Here is a 21,019-nt window from a genome sequence, read left to right on the forward strand (position 1 = left end):
TGTATCTGTTGAGATATTATGTTCTCTATCGATCAGACGTTCAACACAAGGGTTGCTCTTCATCTTGATTTGTTTATTCCTGAAAGAGACTGTCCTACTGTGTAAATGTGGTGTTGTCCTGGTTTTACTGCAGCATGGAACGCATTGTAGGGCAAAATATCATGGTCGTCTTTCGGTTAAACCTATGCTGAAAATATTGCATTTGGACCCCACTCTCAAACATGCAACATCCCACTCTATGCATGTCTTAATGACTTTATAGGATGAGGACTGTCACAAGGCAATCCTCTGGGTTCTTGCCAGTTTGCAAAAAGCTCAAATATCCGATTTTTAATATAGGAGAAAGGATTCTATGCCACTGTATTCCAGCTCTGTGACCAGTTACCTCGGCACTGTTCTCTCTGATGAAAGACCGGTGAAGACTCCCGTCTTTGCCAGCGCATTCCGGGACAATGGCACGTCCCTGAGAAACTCAGTGTGAACTTTGTCATCGTCTTTGACAAAGGACCAGTCCTACCTGTGCTGTAAAGGTGTGCTTTCAATTTCCCAGGGTTCGGGCCCAGGTCACACACATGGTAGATGTGACATTACCTTGGGGAACATCTCATGCCTGAGATGCGCGTCCATTTTAATAATGTGCTCGTTTCGCACAACGACGAAGCGCTGATGGAACCGTCTGTCACGTCTGTGTTCCCTCACCACGAGTACATCAAGTTTAGGTTTTATAATGCATACAAGATTATACACCATTCGTCCTGTTTTAAGTGCCCTCTCACCCGCCTCTCATCTCGTGTTCCTGTGAATTATGCAGACAATGGCACCAAAATGATTCACTCGCCATTGATTTTATCAATCTGCCGCTGTCCCCAGCGATCCCATTATAACATGTCTCTTAGTACAATAGCGAGATATGGTCCGAATAAAGGTAGCCCTTTCTTTGCCTCGTCAAAGGTAGGCTGCCTCCCAAATTACTTCTTCAGAAGTTAAAAGGGCCGCTGCCTAATCAGTCTATTATACCACACTAATAGATGACCAGTAATTGCAACTAATAACTTATTAGTCATCCATACAAATATTCTAATAGCATGTATTTAGAAGCCAATTTTTTCAATGAGCGAGTGTGAGGGAGACAGGCTATTCATGAGCTAGACAGCATCACACAAAGAAATACTCTCACAAAGGGATCTTAGCCAGCAACCTGTAGCATCTTTTTCTTCTCTCAGCTGGATTAATATCTTACCTTATTCACAGTGTCGCGAAATCCTAGCACTGTCTTCCTGCCGTGAGCTATCTAGCAAAAGGCCTTTGTAAGGAGCCTGTCCCCCCCCATACACACACACACACACACACACACACGCACACACACGTACACACTATCACCACCACTCCACACCACACCACCTCCTTTTTTTAAACCGGAGACAGCAGAGGCAATTACAGATAATTTCCTCTGTCCGCAGTCCCTTACCCAACCGCACCGCACCCCATCACACAGACACACACAGACGCACTGGCCAGCCTGGGCTGTGCAGTGATCATTGCAGACCAAAGGATTGGCTGGGCATATGCACGCACGGATGCACACACACATGCACACACCGCACACTGCACCCGGCTTTAAAGCCACACACCTTTAAAGTCACTGTGGCCTGTCATGGGACATACAGGTGGAAATACATTAGCTCAGGATTTCTCACAAGAGGAAATTATATATTTTTTAACTTCTCCTCCACCAGTCCAACATTTAATTTACAATCGCCTGATTGCAGAGGATGTTTTTCACTGGTAGGAAGCAGGCGTGATTCTAGGTTTCTTAAACATCCGGGGCTCAGTGGGACGATCGCGAGCGAACGAGATTGTTGACGGGGGGGGGGGGGGGGGGGGTATCGTGGGCGGACGGGATTGTTGACGGGCGGCGGACGCGGACGGAAGGTTTAGTTGTCTTTTTTTTTTTTTTTATTATTATTTTTTCAAACAAAAATAGATTCGGGGCTATTTCAATTTGATCCGGGGCTTTAGCCCCGAATAAAACAGCCTAATGACGCCACTGGTAGGAAGTCAGCAGATGGCTTCCTCTTCCCATTCTTAACTGAAAAAGTGAGTCTGTATCTTCTGGTAATGGAAACATGAACATTGAAAACAGAAAACAGATTGAAAACCTTGCCCTCCACTCATTTTCCTTAAATATATTTTTGTTTTTCACGAAAGAATGTATATTTCTGCAAAATCTATGTATTCTCTTGATTGAGGCAAAAAATGGTAAGAATAAAGAAAAATGTTTCAGCAAAAGTAAGACGTCCCCATAGGGGCTAATAGCACATCCATTTTAAGCACACCCTGATCCAGATTAAAATACTGCCTATGACTCTACCCAAAGCGTCAGAGCTATCAGAGCCAGATCGCCTCCCGGATGAAGTACACTTCAGTGGCTTAGTCTGTTAAAAAAACATGGCCGCTTTATTGCATTACCTCAATTGTTCAACAGAAGCTACTAAGCAAACTCGGGACAAGGCATTAGCAGATATGTTTATTGACCGCGCCGCATTGTGGACGGATCTGGCGGGGCACAATAGTGGGGGCGGTTAAAGGGGGGCAGGACACACAAAAAAAAAACACAGGGAGAAAGCAGCTCCTGCTGATCAATGACCTCATCCAGAGTCAGTTGCTCCTTTCAAAGGCGGCGAGACCAAAGAGCGAGGGGGCCCTTTCAGTGCGCAGATAACAAACCAACACCAGACACCCAATAAAGAGACTTCCACTTCATTTAAAAACAATTAATATTCTTGGCTGGCCGGCGTGATCCCTTTGGTGTGGCAGGTCCGTCCACGCCTCGCCCCACCCCCCCCCACCCCCTCACCCCCTCACCCCACCAAACACCACCCCACCCACCGCCACCCCCCTGCCCCCTATGCTCGCTACCCGTTCCCTGGTGCTTCAGCGGAGTCGACTGGTTAACTCTGGGCTCCGTGGCCAGCGCGGCTGCCCCGGTGAGGGCGCTCAGGCGTGGTGGGACACGGTGCGTGGACGAGGGGCTGAATGGACCTGTCTCACAGCCCACTGCACCCCAAAAGAGGCTGGTCGCGGAGGCCTTTCTCTCTTAATGTGTCCCCTGCACTGGTTATTTTTCCCCAAGGCCTCTTTTCTCTCACTCTGGGCTCTCTCTGTCTCTGCTCTCTCTTATACGCTGTCATTCTCTCTCTCCCTCGCCCTCTCGCTCTCCTCTCCTCTATCTCGCCGCTCTCTGGCTCCTCTCTCTCCCTCTTTCTCACTCCCTCTCTCTCTCTCTCTCTCTTTCTCTCTCTCTGTCTCTGTCTGTCTGTCTGTCTGTCTGTCGGTCTCTGTCTCTCTCTCTCTCTCTCTCTCTCTCTCTCTCTCTCTCTCTCTCTGTCTCTGTCGCTGTCTCTCTTTCTCTCTCTCTCTCTCTCTCTCTCTCTCTCTCTCTCTCTCTCTCTCTCTCTCTCTCTCTCTCTCTCTAGTCCAGGGGTCTCTGTCTCGGTCTTTGTTTCCAGTTCTATCTTCGGGAGGGGTTGTCTGTTTCTTTCTTCCATAGTGGTCCTCCTTTCCTTCAGTCTGTATTAGTGGTCTTTCAGCGGCAGCAAGGAGTTTAGATATTCATTCCTTTGTGACGTCTGCTAATGATTGTCTCATGCGGATGCTATCCTTGAAATCTATGAAAGACAGGCTTCGGGGGGAGGATGGGGGGAGGGGGGGGGTCTTTTTGAATTGTCTGAAACAGAAAGCTCTACCTGACAAGGTCCCCAGGTCCCTAGGCAACTAATTATGTTGGCTGGGCTTAGTCTACGCGGTCTTTACCGTGACTTCCATTGTATGCTAAAGAAAGGCTTTTTATTTTGAAACATGTAAACAGTTGATAGCTTTGGGAACTTTGAGGCATCCGCATGACAGCAACATGGCCGCCGTCTCTTCACTTTTTCCCGTGTGTCTCTGAGCAGCGGTTTGAATAGAGAACAAGGTGTGCTGACCCATTTGAGCATACAACAGACAGAGGTAGCGGGTGACTTGGTAATGATACTGACTGACAAGCAACAATTACAACACAAACACACACACACACACATAAATATATAAGAAATATAAAAATGTCATCTAATGCAATTATTTCCCCCCCTTATGTCAGAAGAAACAGGCCTTGAACATCTTCATGCTGACAGATAAGGAATGACCATGGTCTTTTACATCGCAACCGCGCTGCGAGCAACAAACCCTTTTTTCCTGTTTACTGATTCAGCCACGCACAAAGTCGGCACAGTGCACAACAAAGATTTTCTCTTCCTATTGAAAATGTATGTCGCTCTTTGCTTGTGTGTCTGTCGTCCCTTGTGGTTCTATCGATATTTTTTACAAAGGAGAAAAGTCACACACAAGTACTGGCCATTGGCCCCCCCCCCCCCAGCCACCATCCACGCCCCACATAATGACGAGTGCATTAGCAGTCAACCGGGCGCTCGGTAGGCTGCGTCTAATGAGGACATCAATGGGTCACAGTCAACATCTCTTTAGCCACGGCATGAGAGGGAAACTGCTCCGAAAAGCGCTGGTCCGTTTACTTGTATCCTCCACCGGGGTTAGCATCTTAGCGTATCTTAGCCTAGCCTCCTTAAATGTTGCATGCTAAAGTCATAGCAATCCATCATCATGTGTGTGTTCAAAACCCGCACCTTCTGGGGCAGAGATTAATTCTGTGTGTGTGTGTGTGTGTGTGTGTGTGTGTGGGTTTAACGGTTTATCAGTTGTACTCATTTAGGGGCAGTCAATAGTGGCTGGGTGCAGCCCTGTGGGCTCCAATCAAAGCAGAACCTCTAACTGACCACCGGGTCAATGAGAAACACGATCGCTAATGCCTAATGCCCTGGACTCATTCGTGTGTCTATGGAGGTCCAGCCGGTTGGATGCGGCGAGCCCAGGCCGCTTGGCAGGTAGCGGTGAACCGGGCCCGGCGGCGGCGGCGGCTCAGTCGAACCTTATTGAAGGCTTACTAGGAATTGCTGCTAAGTGCCACCAAAAAAAAAAAAAGACTGAAGCGCACCAGGTCCCACTGTGTTCTGTCCAGGATAATGCGCTTGTTGGGCTCTAGTTACAGCCAGTGGCGACTGGTTTGGCCGGTTTTCCTGGTAGCAACTCAAATGGCTGTCTCAAAAGCAATAGGGTTGGCTTTCTTGTCTTCTGCCTGACTATGCACACATACCTTATCCGGCCTTTCCATTTTAGACTTGTTCTTTGGCCCTTCTTAAGGTTGCTTTACCATGTTTGTGTGTCTGTTTCTATGGTTAACGTATGTGTGTGTGTGTGTGTGTGTGTGTGTGTGTGTGTGTGTGTGTGTGTGTTTACCTGCATGTTTGTCCACATGTGCACTTGTGTGTACCTGCGTTCATCTCCTGGTTTACCTGCTCCAGACTAACAGGCCGCCTGCAGCCCAGCAGTCACTCCACATCCACTATCCCAGATGCCCCCCCCCAACCAGGAGAGGCACATGTCTCTGTGAGAGGGGCCGTCTCCTGTTAAGACGCAGATTCTGCATGTCACTCTCTTTTTAACTGTTTGTTTGTTTGTTTGTGTGTGTGTGTGTGTGTGTGTGTGTGTGTGTGTGTGTGTGTGTGTGTGTGTGTGTGTGTGTGTGTGTGTGTGTGTGTGTGTGTGTGTGTGTGTGTGTGTGTGTGTGTACTTGACCGTGTCTGTGATTGCATTTTTATATGATCGCTAGGTGGGACCAAACCACAGTTGTTGAGTTAAAAAATCCTTTCAGCTTGAAAGTAATAAAAGCTTCATAACAATCATTTCAGGTCAAATGGGAAATACTAGGATTCAGTGTGTACTGTTCTGTTCTACCTGTTTTCTGAGGAGAGATATCAAACTTGATGTGTGTGTTTGCATGTGCGTGCACGTGTGTGTGGTTCATATGCATCTTATTGATATTACTTAGTATGTATTATAAACCGATATACACAAGGAGCTGACTACACATGCCACTTGGGAGTTGCTCACAGTGACCTGTGCAAATGAGAATTCATCCTCATTATGTGTCACATCAAACATCACAGAGGCCAGGGCTAATTTGCAGCTGAATGTGAGCGAGAGAGAGGGGGGGGGGGGGCGGGGCTTGCACTGGGGACAGTGGCCTGCTTAGCATGTGTTTGGACTGCAGAGGTGGTGGAGGGATGGATAGACGGAGGGCATACCAGTAGGCCACAGCTGGTGTGCCTACAGTGTGGCCTCACTAACCGCTGCATTCACAACCCCAACGCTTTGGTCCGGGCCGAGAGGCGTGTTGTTGGACCGGGACATTTTAAATAAACTAAAGATGGCTGTGGGGGTGGCTGCTTTGAGCAGCCTTATCTGATTGGACTCCAGAGCTGTGGTGAGGCTGCACACCTGTTGCACATTGAGTAATCAGTGTGCACAAGTGTCACAGCCATCTGTCAGCAATGGGTGTTTGAAATTTGTTGTGAGATTGTCTGTTCCAAGATGACTGCCCCTTCCTCTTGATGGGCCAATTTCGATTTTTAGACCTTTCTGACCAATCAGGGCATCTCTCCTCCCTGATTGGGGGGGGGGGGGGGTAATCCATCTTGCCTGTCACTCACTGTTGTGTGAAATGCAAAACCTTCTCGATATTGGGAGAAACATATGGAGGGAGGGAGCAGAGGGGGATATTTTTGTTGTTTGTTTTGTTTTTAAAATTGTATTCTCTTGCTCTTTCCTTCTCTCATTCTCTGTCTTTGTTTCATAAAACTGCAAAATCTTATCTACAGAGCTTAATGGTTGCAAATGGGATGCATAGACTTTCACATTTGATATACCATAAAGCTTGACACAACTTAGTAGAGTAATATCTAGAGTAATCACACAAACACACACACATACACACACACACACACACACACACACACACACACACACACACACACACACACACACACAGATTCTTGTTTAGTGTAAAGTATGTCATGTCCTGTCCTGTCTGGTCCCTGAACCTGTCCGCTCTATCCAAGACCTCTCAGTATTCCATTATGTGGTGTATTATGTGTTTTTCTTTTCTCTATTCTGACTTCAACAACCATGTGTCTGTGTATTTGTTGGTGTATTGGCGCACATGGTCTGTATTGCTATGTGTGCATGCTGAAATGTCTGCATGGTATTTTGTGTGTGCTTGCATGTGTGTGTGAGTGTGTTAGTGTGTGCGCACTACCCTTTAGTGTGCGCTTGGAGATCGACTGGCCTGCAGCTCAACAATCTCTTGTGATTCGTTGTCCAGGGTTACGGTCCTTGCTAGAAGGACATTTATCCATCGTGACAAATACTGACTTGGAGAGAGATTGACAAACAGTGAAGTGTGTGTGTGTGTGTGTTACAGCTTTAGTGTGTGTGTGTGTGTGTGTGTGTGTGTGTGTGTGTGTGTGTGTGTGTGTGTGTGTGTGTGTGTGTGTGTGTGTGTGTGTGTGTGTGTGTATGTGTGACGGTGTGTGTATGTGTGACGGTGTGTGTGTGTATGTGTATGTGTGTGTCTGTGTGTGTGTGAGCATGTGTGTCAGAGAGAGAGCCTGCGTAACCGTGTACTTTCTTGTGTACACACACACCATTGTTGTGTCCACTACCAGTTGTGTGATGGTAGATCACCTGCCCTTGTCCCATGGTTCACCTGCTCTGATGGAGCATCCTGCCCAAGGAGGGCCCGTCTCTTCCTATCAGGGCCATTCAGTGGCCGCCGATATGCAGATCGGTGTGTCCTGGCTGGCAGTCTCTTTCCTCCCTCTGTTATTTCTGCCCATCCATTGTGCTCTCTAAATAGAAACCCCAGCTGAACGAGTCACTCAATGTGAAGTACAAAATGGCGCTGCACCAACTAAAAACGATTTAAAAAAAGCACGACCTGGTATTTATCATCAGTATGCCATTGTAAGTTCGATCCTTAAAATGGAGTTTGAGGCAGAATGGGAAGTGTGGCCTTGAAGTGAAAATGTCTTCGGAAACCAAGTTGACGTGGCTGGAACGTTTATCTTCTCGTCTCCTTCAGGGACGGCTTCAGCGCTCAGCAGGGGAAAATGTATATTTATATTATTATATTTCCACGTTTCAATATATATATATATTTTGAAACATGAATGATTCCCAGACCAGAAAGGTGACCTCACAACCTGCGCCTGTCAAAGAAGCCCCATCCATGACCTACCTTTCCATCGAGAGAAGAGGTGCTCTGACACAAATGGACAAAACCTGTTCAATAGAATTGGTTCCAGGCACAAATGAGGATAGGAAAGTGTGGATTATATTCATCATTAGCCTGACCTCCTGCACGCTGAGGTCTCTGGTTGTTTATTTCCTCCTGTGAAACACTGGATGGATGATATTGTGTCTGGCTGTATTCACTCTGACAGCCCTGGTTCAGGTTCACTTTAACACTCACGGCTGAAGTCTTATGTCCTACTGAGGTGCAGTGAGGATTTGCAGAACCCACTACCTAAATGATGAGTGGTTTATAGATAGATATTTATTTGTCCTTGTGGAAAATTGTTCTGCGCCATACAATACATCTGATTCACTTATTTGACAGAAAGGGACAATACAGAGGCAGCTAGACAAGACAGGATAGACAACAATTTCTTCCTCAACCCCTACCCCCCCCCCCCCCCCCAAGTGCTGTCCTGCAGGTAAGATGGTACAGTGTACAGGGACTGAGAACAGCTATGAAATGCAAGCGTTATAGTGCTTTTAGTGGATGCTAATTTGCAACACCCATCCCTAGGATGGGTTTTGTGAAAAACAGATACAGCAAAGCACAAGATAAAAAGAAGATAGAAGAGATTAAAACAGTGAGCGCAAAATAAGGTCAACTGAGTACAGTGAGATATATACAATGAAGCACAAGGTAAAAAGAAGATAAATTAAGTGCAACTAGATAATAAAACACATTTATTACTAACAGACAACTATACATGAGTACAGGTTTGTTGGGGAGTTAACCAGGGTTTGGTAACTGGCAACTTAAAATGTTTCAAGTTTCAAGTGTTCAGGTAGCAAGTTGCAGGACTTTGCTCCTTTCACAGTGGAAGCTGTCTGAGCAAAAGATGTTTGGCACAATGAAACCTTACAGTTGCCACTTAAAGCTAGTCTGATGGCTCTGCTGCAGCTCTGTAGTTGCTGAAGACAGTGCAGCATGAAACAATGATGACGGTTAAATATCACAATGTTAAACATGTAGTGTGCAAGGCTGCCCCGGTCTGTCATCTCTAGCGCAATATTCTGAACAAATATTTAAGATTTTATTTCCCATCCAAAGAAATTGCTGTAAAAACATTAATGTGATGACATGATATTATGCTCCATGTCAACCTCCTTCTTTAGGTAACTAGGCGTGGAGTGAGGGCCAACTAAGTAATTAATCTAATTAGAGTCTATTAAGGGTGTATTTTGTGAGTCCTCCTACTCCGCTATATAGACAGATGCCCACTATTTGTCTCCAGGCAGGAGCTGTGTGGCAATAGTCCCCCCCCCCCCCCCCCACACACACACACACACATACACACACACACACACACACACACACACACACACACACACACACACACACACACACACACACACACTTTAACCCTTGAGGGGAGTGGGGAGGGATGTTTCTTGTGACCGCAGGGCACAAGTAACGAGTGAGGGAAAGAGGCTGTGGGGATTGTTGATGTGCTCTGGATGTAGATTGTGTCTAGCCGAGGTGTTAGAAATGCTCTACTTTGGCTAGCTCTACTTCTTCAATGTGGAGGAGGTGGTGAGATTGGTTGCTTGATGAGAATGGACCAGAGAATACACGTTGAGGTCAAAGTTGAGGGGTGCACTGGCAGGGTCACGGTCATTTTGAACCAGATCTATGCTCATACATTGGGAAGAGGGGAGTGTGAAAAAAACATCAACAACAACAACAACATCGGCCTGCCAGTTGGCTGCTCAGATGAGAATGCGAAGGAATGCAAACCCTTGCTATAGAACCCACTGGTACCGTCCTGGAGTTTGAAGGCTAACCGCCACTGGCCTCGTTCACAGAGCACCCTGCTGCCCGCTGGTGCTGCTCAGAGGTTCTGGTGAGTACACCTCAGTGGAGTGGCCTGGATCTGCTACAAAGAGACATGTAATGTTTCTTAAAGCCCAATGAACAGAATACGGAATAATACTAGAGATGATGTTTATCTTCTTCAGAGAGAATATGAATGGTTAAAATGAACGGTCCCAGGTGGCCAGATATTTGGGGTAGCAGAATAAAAAAAAAGAGATCAAAATTGAAAAAAAAATTGCATACAAATGTATAATTTTGTTAGCGCTACACAACAATGAATATTGATGCACAAATCAACTGAGACATTATAGATGGTAAAAATAATAGATAAGCTGCGCCAGGCAGCTACTGGTGTTGGAGACGCACCACTAGTTGAGAATCATAATTACATCAATTAGGACACATCCATAACAAATAGAAATTTGCAGGTGCAGCCTATCAACCTTATTAGAATGAAATCAGGGGAACTGTACTGAGAAACTACCTGTGAAGGATGATTATCCATACATTTCACAGTATGGAGAACACAGTTGTAGCCGTTTGATTTAGGTATGGTAGATCACCAGCCAAGACTTCAAGTTCATATATGATACGATACGATACAACTTTATTAATCACCCGTAGGAGAAATTTGTTAAATATATACGTATATATACACATACAATATACATTGATGCTGGTGCTGTGACAAGCGTAAATAAACCTGACCTAATGTTACAATTACAGGAACAGGAAGTAACATTACCCTACTATAGATGACCTGTGGAAAGGGTCCATCCTCCTCATTGTAATCCGGTCACATCCACAACAGTGTGATCGACGTGAACGTTCCGGTTGTCCTGGAACTAAAATGAAACGACTTCTTCTTCCAAAGGGGAGTCATTTCTGTTTGTGGGGATCACAGGGAATCACTATCAAAATGCATCATCTGCAGACACACTTTGAATACAGTGGCATTTACACAGACACAGAGAGACAGACACACACAAACACACACACAACAACACACGCACACGCCTTGGGCACATTTTACATCTTGCTTGCTTTCTTTCTTTATTTTACAAGGCTGTTTGTCAGCTACCTTCTCGTTAACCATTAGAATTCTTCAGTAGATGCGGCTGAACAAAGGAAAGAGTCAATAGCGTAGACGCCTGCGTCGGGGAGTCATCTGACTTATACATTTTATCTCCATTGCAAATACACAATGGTTTCAGTTAAGCGAGAAGGGACACACTAAGTCTGCATTTTTAGTAAAGGCTGATAACTGAGATGGTAACTCCTTTCAGGCACTTCACAAACCTGTCCTCAAACATGGTTCCCATATTGTTCTTTGTAAAGCTGATGGAATAGGACATATTGAGCATTTGCTTCTTATAGTGATGATGTATTGCAATTCTGCAAAGACAATTCTTTAAAAAGAGGAATGAAGTAAGTATATAACCTCAAGTGAACTGCCAAACAAATGAAATAATGAATATTAAGAACCTAAATTATTCCTGATTACACTGAACATCCTTTGCCCTGACACTGATACACTTAAAAAAAAACACATTTTCTCCAAAGAATTCCATTCATTTATACTCCAAGATGTTATAAAAATAATGATTATTTCATAGCCAAATCAAAGCATGGCGCACAGTTTTGCTTAAATTAGTAGCATCTTAGCATTTCCTTCCCCCGGGTTCCACTTCCAAATGCTATAATTCCAGTTTCAATACAGACAATAGCAACCATTGATTTAGTTATCACATCACAATTGAATTTTCTTTCAACTAAAAGCCACATGAGGAATATTAAAATGTACATTTTTCTCAGCAGGCTGAACCATTAATGAACCATTCAAATATTTCCTTACCTGAACTACATTGAATTGATACAAAGGAGCCTTTATCATGTCAATATTTGTTCAGCGCAAAGGCACAATCTTAATAACCCATGGATGTGTGAGTCCTAAGGAATGAATACGACTAATTCATTAATGGTTCCTAGTTTTATTTGGAAGACATTAAAGCCAATAGTACGTTCCACACTGGGTTGCAAATGGGATCCAGGATATAAGTTTGTGTGATGTATGGTGAAATATCTTTGCTGTCTGCCCAGTTCAGTCTGGTTGTGGCCAACAATAGAGAAACTTGCCTCTGTAGTCTTTAAAGTCACATCTGATCCCTGATGAATGGCACAAATCGATTGAAGACACTTGTGGGAGGGGAAATGGGGGGGGGAGATGCATGTCTGACCCCTGCATATCCAGACTGGTGTGTGTGTGTGTGTGTGTGTGTGTGTGTGTGTGTGTGTGTGTGTGTGTGTGTGTGTGTGTGTGTGTGTGTGTGTGTGTGTGTGTGTGTGTGTGTGTGTGTGTGTGTGTGTTTCTGTGTGATTGTTTGTTTTTTTGTTTGTGTGTGTGTGTGTGTGTGTGTATATCTCAGTGTGTCCACCAAGTCACCTCAGACTCAATCGCCATGCAGCCACTGTCATTGTACAGTTAATGTAATGTTCTGAAGTATGACAGACACTATGCCTTCATTCAATCAATGGGAAGAAATAACCTTCCTCATTCGCAGACTATTCTCACACTTCCTTTGAGACACAACAAATATACTGGACTGCTAAAAATGTTTACCATGTGACTTGGCTGACATGATATTGGCTAATATATTAATTTGTGGAATTAAAGGCAGCTGTGTGTCTGTCTTTATATCTAAGTGAGCTTGTTGCACCTCCATGAACATGCGTCCCATTATTACTCACAATTAACGAGCAAACATAGAGGTTTTTTCTACATCCTAAACCTGCATTCTGGCCAGCATTTATATCCTTTTACTCAAGCCATTTGCCACGTTGTGTTTTGTGGCAGTGCAAAACGTCCCACTTTGCTTGCTTGGTTATTACATAGTCTACCACACAAAAACCTGGAGAGGAGGACAAAGCGTATGCTATCACAGGATAACAGGTGATTATAAAAAAAAATGTACCATGTTTCCTAACACACAATGCTTTGATTCTCTCACAGTCACCCAACAGGGCCATCACAGACTCCTAGAAACAAATTGTGAAAGAAATCTAATGTGGCACATTATTACGATGCTTGTGTTGTTAACGGTGGTATATGCAACGTGTTGTTCTGTTGGATGGGTTTTTGCGTGTTGTGTTGCACAGTGTACTTTTCTCCAAGCACAAGTTGTTTTTCAGCTGGTCTGGACCATTGAAAGCGTACAGACTTGATGTGACAAGGAACCATGAAATGTAATTACAATAGTTTATCATTATTTTATTATAATAGGAGGAAATAGGCCTATGTGCAGTTAATTTAAATTAGGAATCGAGATATTTCGAGAATGTTTGGTAATTATATTTTGTCATGTTGCTGACTTTCCCTTTTATTAAATAGGATGGATTTTATATTTTACGCCTTACCCCTGACCCTTTTTACTCCGATTGTGTCTTTTTCCGATTAGGCCTCGGCTTTTATACCTTTTTCATGAATCATTACAAAACATAACTACATGTATATTATAATACATACAATGCATATTTAAAATATATAATTTAGTTGAAATTTAATTAGTTGCTTTAGCCATGTTAATCAGTTTATACTTTTTTCACACTAAATGTGGCCCCTCGCAACGACGGAGATTCACGATTTACGCAGCGATAGAGATTTAAGTTGTGTTGCTTTACCTTTTACTATTTTTGATAGGCCTGGACGTTTTCAACGACATGGAAACTTATTAAGCTGTGTCTTTTTTTAAGAAAAGATTTTACACTGGAAGATATTTCTATGTCGTGACTCTATATATATCTATACATATCAACTTTGTTTTCTAGGCCTAAACGTGGGCTATACACATACTATAAAGCCTTAGCCTATATAAGAATAGTTTTATATCTATATGATAGGCCTGGCGTATAGGCCTACCATAAAGACATTCAAAGAGAAGCCAATGAACGTATCCTCAAATTAAACATCACGTCTTCATGGTATTTAAAACCGTTTTTTATTCAAAAACGAACAATTTAGTAAACAGGATGAAAATCACTTATAAACAAACGTATACAGCACTCTCACAGAACTGTAAATATCATACTGTACACTTTACACAGAGGCTCCGAGGGCAGGCGCCCCACGCTTTCTCCCTATAGACGCAGTCCGTTCACTTATGGGACAGGAATGCTGACTGCTTCTCGCAAAGAAAGTGCAAATTTAAGTACGATGCTGTGCAGTCCAAATACAGTGAGCAGATCAGTTTTCGAGATAAATCCCCGCAGTAGGCCTCTCTCCTATGGGTGCCAAGAGGCCCACGCTACTGTAAGACTTGACTACATGGATTAAAGTGCAACTGTCGCAGTCTGATTAATACTTTAGCAGGTATGTGAACGTTAAGATAGCCTATATTAACAATGCATGTCCACGTGCTCCTATAGCAGGCCTAGGCCTACTACCCAGACCCTATAGGACCCTAGGCAGACCCTATCATGGGGTTCGACCACATCTCGTCTCATGGAATGTAGATGCAAACCACATGTTACATCTCAAGTGTTTTCAATCATAAATATTTCATCACGGGGGTTGACGACATATATTACAAAAAGGGGGGTGATAACTGGTAATCGTTTTTTTTATTTTCTTTAATTCTCCCACATGGGCCTACACGGACGAGTCTCTCGTTGAGAGGGGACGTCACGCTCATAACTCATCGTTGTGTTTGCCGGATTCCTGGTCGCTCTGATCGTCCGTGAAGCACACGTCCACGTCGCTGTCGTTGTCACTCTTCTGCTCGGCGTCCTCCTCGAACATGTCGTCCGCCTTGTCTTCGTTCTTCTTCAGCGTCTGCCCCGGGTGCCGGGACTTGACGTGGCGCTCCAGGTCCCGCCGGCGCACCAGCACCTTGCCGCAGAACTCGCACCTGTACGGCGTGTTCCCCTCGGCGTGCAGGCGGATGTGTTTGTTCAGGTTGCTGGGGTCCCCGAACGGCCTGAAGCACACCTTGCACTTGAGGGGCTTGTAGCCCGTGTGTGTCCTCATGTGTATCTTCAGTCCGTATTTCCGAGAGTACAGCTTCCCGCAGTACAGGCACAGGTGGCCCTTCTTGGGCTTGCCGGTTGAGCTCTGCAGGTGGCCCGCGGGCCCCGACTCGATGCGCGTCCTGCTCTTCTCCACGCCGATTTCGGACAGCTGCTGGGTGTGCATCGCGATCTCCCGGTCGATGTTGGTGATCTGACCGATGTCCTGGTTGAGAGACGGCGCGCTGAAGTAGGACATGGACTCGGGGTACTTCAGGAGGTTGCTGAAGTGGAACTTTAAGGGGTAATAAGGCGAGCTGTACAGCAGCTCCCCGTTATAGACCGTGAAGGGCATGAGAGGGATGTTGCAGTCTCCGTTGTACGGCTTGACCCCGTCGAACTGGGGCAATGAGAACCTCTCGAAATGGAGCCCCGGGGCCATTTGTGGGTAGCGGGAAGGAGACAGGCCCGTATGCATCCGACCGTCGACGTGCTTGAACGCAGAGGTGTCTTCTATGTGGGGCAATAGCGGGAAGCCCCGCATGGGGTTGGCGCATGGCACCATCGGGGATATGGACTCGATGGCCGGCACGCACTTGGAAGGATGGCCGCCGCAGTTTAAAGATTCGTTGACGTTGCGCACTGACTTCACGTGGCCCACTTGTTTGCTGAACCCCAGTCCGTTGAGTTTCCCGCCGGACGACTCCTCCCGGGAGGGGTCGGCGCCCGGGGCCTTGGAGACGCCCATGGGTTTGAACGCAGAGCGCACGCCGGGGTGGAAGCCCATGCTGCTCAGCACCGACGTCGTGGCGCCGAAGCCGAGGAAGTGTCCGTGGTTCCTGGCCGACGTGACGCTCATGTCGAGGGCCCGGTCCTGTTCCTCGGGGCTCTTCTTGGACAGGCCCACTTTGTTGGCGAACGGGGAGGAAGACACGACCCTCCGGCCCACCTCTGAGATGGACGTGTTGTTGTGGCCGACCCTGGGTGAGGTGGAGGTGTTGTGTATGTCTCCGGATTTGGGGGACCTGCCCAGGGCCTGGTCGTTGCTCACGAAGCCGCGTCCGTTGCTCAGGGTGCAGTGGAAGTGCACGTGGGCCTTGAGCGTATTGGGGTACTTGAATATTCTCCAGCAGTACCAGCAGATGTAGCGCTCCTCGCCTGGTGGGACACAAGGAAACAGTGGTCTTAATTATATATACAAACATCACAGAACACACTTGGAATAGGGTTTTAAGTGATGCATTCAGAACATGGACGGGGGAAAGGGGATGCTATATTTGCTTGATATAATGAATGGTTCATCATGCAAAGTTGCTAGAAAAATAAATCATTAGAATTAGGATGCGCGTTGTATTGAGTTTACCCCCCCTCTCCCCCGTGGAGTAATGAGCGGTTAATATACATGTAATGATTTTGTAATCCTCATTGGACGCCATTGTTTGTTTTTGTTTGGATTATTTTGCCATCAAAAGAGCAAACGCCCTTTCGCAATCTGTCGCCCAGTAAAACCCAAGGTTTTGAATACGGAGGACTTTCTCCATCCGTCCATCCGTCTACGCGGCTCCGCTTATTCCCGTGGAAGTGACAGCAGCTGTGGCTTGAAATCGCAAGTCGCAAGAAACAATGGCGACGGTCCCATCTGTTGACGCCTAAATAATGGTAGCGCGTATGTCGAGGAGCGCGCGGCCCGGCGGAGCGGGACGGCCGCGCGCACAGCAGTGCTCGGTCGCAAATCAGGAGGGCAATATACACCCCACATAAAAGTTGGTATTCATGGGACAACAATACCTGACGCACCCAGCTAATTAAGCGTGAAGCACTTGTTTTTTGGGGGGATTTATTTGCTTTTGAATACATCAATATTAATGATGCGAGGGACAGTTGTTAACCCTCTTCTTCATCTGCTGCTCGACTGCTATTCGTTTCTGGGGTGATGTGTGCTTTATGTTGGTCATCCAGGGGTTTCTTCAGTGCCCTTATTATTTTGAGGTATAGGCCATTTGGATAAACGAAAGACGAATTTTACTCTATAAACTATATATATATATACATTTTATATATATATATATATATTCCTGAGTGTGTATTCCTAATATATGTATTCCTATTATTCCTAATATGGCCAATAGTTGGCTTTGAAGCGTTCGTTGGTAGCCTAATTCAAAAAAACATTAAGCCGCTTTTAGCTGGTGTCCATGTTAGCTTATCATGATTAAAGATATTAATACCCAAGCATAAACGAAATATATTAACTTTAACGTAAACAATGCAATTTTTTAAAAGGCCTTACTCCTTCTGGTCTTAAAAAAAAGAATTGGTATACCTTTAGCGTAGGCATAGGCTATTAAAAATAGATTTCGTATTTTATGTGTTGATTAAACTATTAGCTACTCTTTTCATTATTAGCCTAGTTGTATTATAATAATTATTATTATTATAAATAATAATAATTATTATTATTATATTGGTAGTGCATTATATTTATTCTGCATTATATTCTATGACCTTAATATAGACGTTCAACAGTAAACGGCCTTCCATCGAAAAGCTTTGATTTCCATAAAAAAAAGAAAAGAAAAAGTGAGCCCGAGCGACTGAAATGCAATTGATCGAGCATCACACTATTGAGCCACTAAACTGTGAAACGATGGACCTCTTAACATGTCGATTAAGTTGCAGGCATCCTTTAAGGCCTTAAACAAAACCACCAAAAATAAACAAATTTAAAACACGCAATTTCTTGTTCGTTCAGCCATAATGATTCTAACCAAGGTTTATTCTCATGCTCCAGAGATCATCTTGTTACGTACCTTTTTCGTCGTGAGTGGGAGTGGCTGTGGTCGGGATGTCGTACCACTGGGCCAGGGGGTTCGAGTACCACACAGTCAGCTCTTCACCGGCTGGTATCTCTCTCAGCACACGGTAGAAAATCTTCAAAATAAATACATAAAGAGATTAGGTCACTCAAATTTCTCAAAGGATGAACCAAATCGATCAGTGCAGCACCGTGCATAGCAGAAAGTCGCTCACCTGTCCGCCAGGTAAATCCGAGACCGCTTCCAGGTTCTGTTCCTGGCTGTTCCTCGCGGCGCGTATGAACCCGATCCACTCTGGTCCGGTGCAGCCCGACTCGTCCACGAACTCCCCACGTATGATGCGGATCTATAAGGCGCACAGACAAGAAGGAGTCGTTAAAATGGGAAACACATACCACTAAGACTAAAATAATAATAATAAACAAATAGGCCTATAAAATAAAGACCCTTGACAATCATAACAGCAAGGCTGTGTTCTGTCGTGATTAATATATATATTATATATATATATATATATATATATATATATCAAATTATTTCTTTCTATTGTATTTTGCCTTTCTTTGAACGGATTTGCATCCGTGTTCAAACGGTCCCCAGCATGTAGGCCTATTGCGTCTTCATCCCACCGCCGTGAGGCAACACTGATCATTTATTAACGCGAATAACGTAGGCCTAATTGAGTTGATATGGGAAACGAATTTGAGGAGTGTCAGAGCGTTTCTAAACTGTTCACGGAGAGGAAAGATTGAAGCGTGACATTTGACACAGAGATTGCACCTGATGATCGCGCCCGGCCCCCGGGGGCCTTGCATTTAGACGCATCCATCACGACCGCTGACAGCCCACACAATAACACGGGGCATTTACAAAGCAGTTATGGCTGCAAGTTCTCCTTTTATTCGATGTACTTTTATTTATGTAGTCATTTATTCTATAGGCCCACGGATCTGTATCTTTTTACGTAGGTTAATACTGTTCGTATTTCGGACAGTTTGTACGATTGTTGTGTGATATAAAATGTAACCGAATAATTCCATCCCTGTCATCGTGTTTGTTTATTTATCTGGATATTAGATAAATAAATAAATAAATAAATTTATATATATTTAGCTGGAATCCAGGCATAGTAGTTCGGTCGTGTGTCGGTGGCTTAGGCCTTCGTTTGTTGAAATATGTTATTGAAATAACTGCTTGCCTGTCTACCAAGGGATGGATACATCCTGCAGAATCCCATTATGACGGTTCACTACAAGCAGACAAACTGACAAGTCGGCTTTAGGCCTACACTACTGATAAAATGCAATTATTTCGAATTTTTTGACAGCCTAAACCAATTAATAAGATAAGGCCCAATGGACGATGACAGATATATTAAACAATGTAAATGGAATTCATTGGTGTCATTATATCGGCCTATATAGTCCTACAGCCTATTGTAGGCTATCACATAGTCGTTGTAGTTCATTATTAAATCTGTGCATATTCGTTGAACAGAGCATCTATGAGTTACTATAATATTATAATTCAGCATAGCTATTTAAGCCTATTGGATATTAAACTGTCAATTAATTACTAAAATAAAGAAAAATAGAATAGGGCCATTTATAAATTCGAAATAATGTAATGTGTAATATAACCAACCTGCTCCCTAGTCGGTCACATAAATAATAGCTATATCAAACCAATAAAGCAATGCATAAGTCAAGAATGAATGGAAGGGGGGGGGGGGGGGGGATGGAGAAGAAAGAAAGTTGCATTGTAGTTTACCTTTTTCTTGGGTCCAACTTCCTTACGGTCCGACAAGTACTTCCCGAGTTTGAAAATGCCCGGCACCGGTCCTATGCGGAGTCCGGCCGGGATGCAGCAGTCCGCAAACACACTGATAGGAGAAGCTCGTGACGCTTGCATGGCTGGCTGTGCGTGCGCCGAGATCAGAACCATGAAGCCCGAGCGTTGACTGAACGGGACAAGTGGGAGAGTCAGAGAGATGAGCACAGGCCAATCTCCGCCCGCAAAGTGACGCGGTGGCGTATGCGACCCGGCTTTTTCTAATGCAGCAACAAGGTATCCCTCTCTGCGTGTTGACGCGCAAACGGGGGGGGGGGGGGGGGGGGCTAGTCGGGAGTGCGCGCAGCGTGTGAGAGAGTTTGCCTCTTTCAACAGCTGTGAGGAGTGAAAACGGGTCGAGGTGGTCACATGGAGACTTTCCCTCACCATAGAACATAATGAATTGCTCCTAAACGGCCCAGAGACAATAGACCAAGCGACCTTCCCTTCCCCAAAATCCAATTTGTCAAGGGCAGAGAAAAGAGGGTTCAGAATCAAAGGTCTGGAGCCATCATTAATCCTCAGCATGTGGCTTTGTCCGCCAGACAGTTCCGATATTTTAACTGACAAATCCACTGTATAATTTATCCATAAATTCTTACTCTTTTCATTCTTCCCTTTCAAACCGGTTTTTGGAAATCACTGGCTACTTTAAATCTACTTGGCTGGCCTTCTTTTTAGGGTTTTATATACTTCAAAGCACTTTATTCTCCTCTTTGTGTCCCTACTTGGACAAAGGAGCAGGAATGTTTAGTGGACTTGTTAACTTCTATTGACTCTCGGCGTGTGCCGGGTTGAGATCGGGCAGGTACTCAAAGGGAGAACCACCAGAATAAATAGCAACAGCTTGAAAATAACCAGCACCATCTTTCCACTTCTCGTGCACGGTTTCTTGACATTTTCCCTTCATAGATGACGGGTTAATCCCTCAGTGATTAAAGTTTTTAAAAATAAATAAACGTCAATAAAATGTACAACTAAACATAAAATATGAATATCTTCTTATGCATAACGGATTACTTCTATATCTCACGTCTATTTTGTGATTTCTATAGTGTTACTCACATTGTTTATTTTACACGTGACAATTTGAAAATGACTCGACACTGAAAATAACAAATATTTACTTTTTTAAGAGAAGAATAGTGGAATTGTGCAATATACATTTCATATTGATTTATTCGTTTTTTTTGGTATATATATCTTTAATATACAAAAATGTGTACATCTTTTTTAGATATAGAACAAGTGGTAATCAGTTGCACCAAATGTGGACTTCTTTGATGTTCTGCTATTGAGGGTTCAAAAGAGA

At 44.5% G+C, this 21,019-nt stretch overlaps 1 protein-coding gene across 1 annotated transcript; it reads right to left on the reverse strand.

The window, feature by feature from the left end:
• Positions 1-14,744: 14,744 nt before the first annotated feature.
• Positions 14,745-19,821, reverse strand: prdm13 (PR domain containing 13; the record flags this gene model as incomplete). Its single annotated transcript, XM_084471915.1, has 4 exons — positions 14,745-16,219; positions 17,872-17,992; positions 18,092-18,223; positions 19,648-19,821. The coding sequence occupies 4 exons, from the start codon at positions 19,819-19,821 to the stop codon at positions 14,745-14,747; spliced, it is 1,902 nt and encodes a 633-aa protein (XP_084328041.1).
• Between the last annotated feature and the right edge of the window lie 1,198 nt (positions 19,822-21,019).

Source organism: Micromesistius poutassou (genome assembly GCF_964030765.1).
Source record: "Micromesistius poutassou genome assembly, chromosome: 8".
NCBI classification, from domain to species: domain Eukaryota; kingdom Metazoa; phylum Chordata; class Actinopteri; order Gadiformes; family Gadidae; genus Micromesistius; species Micromesistius poutassou.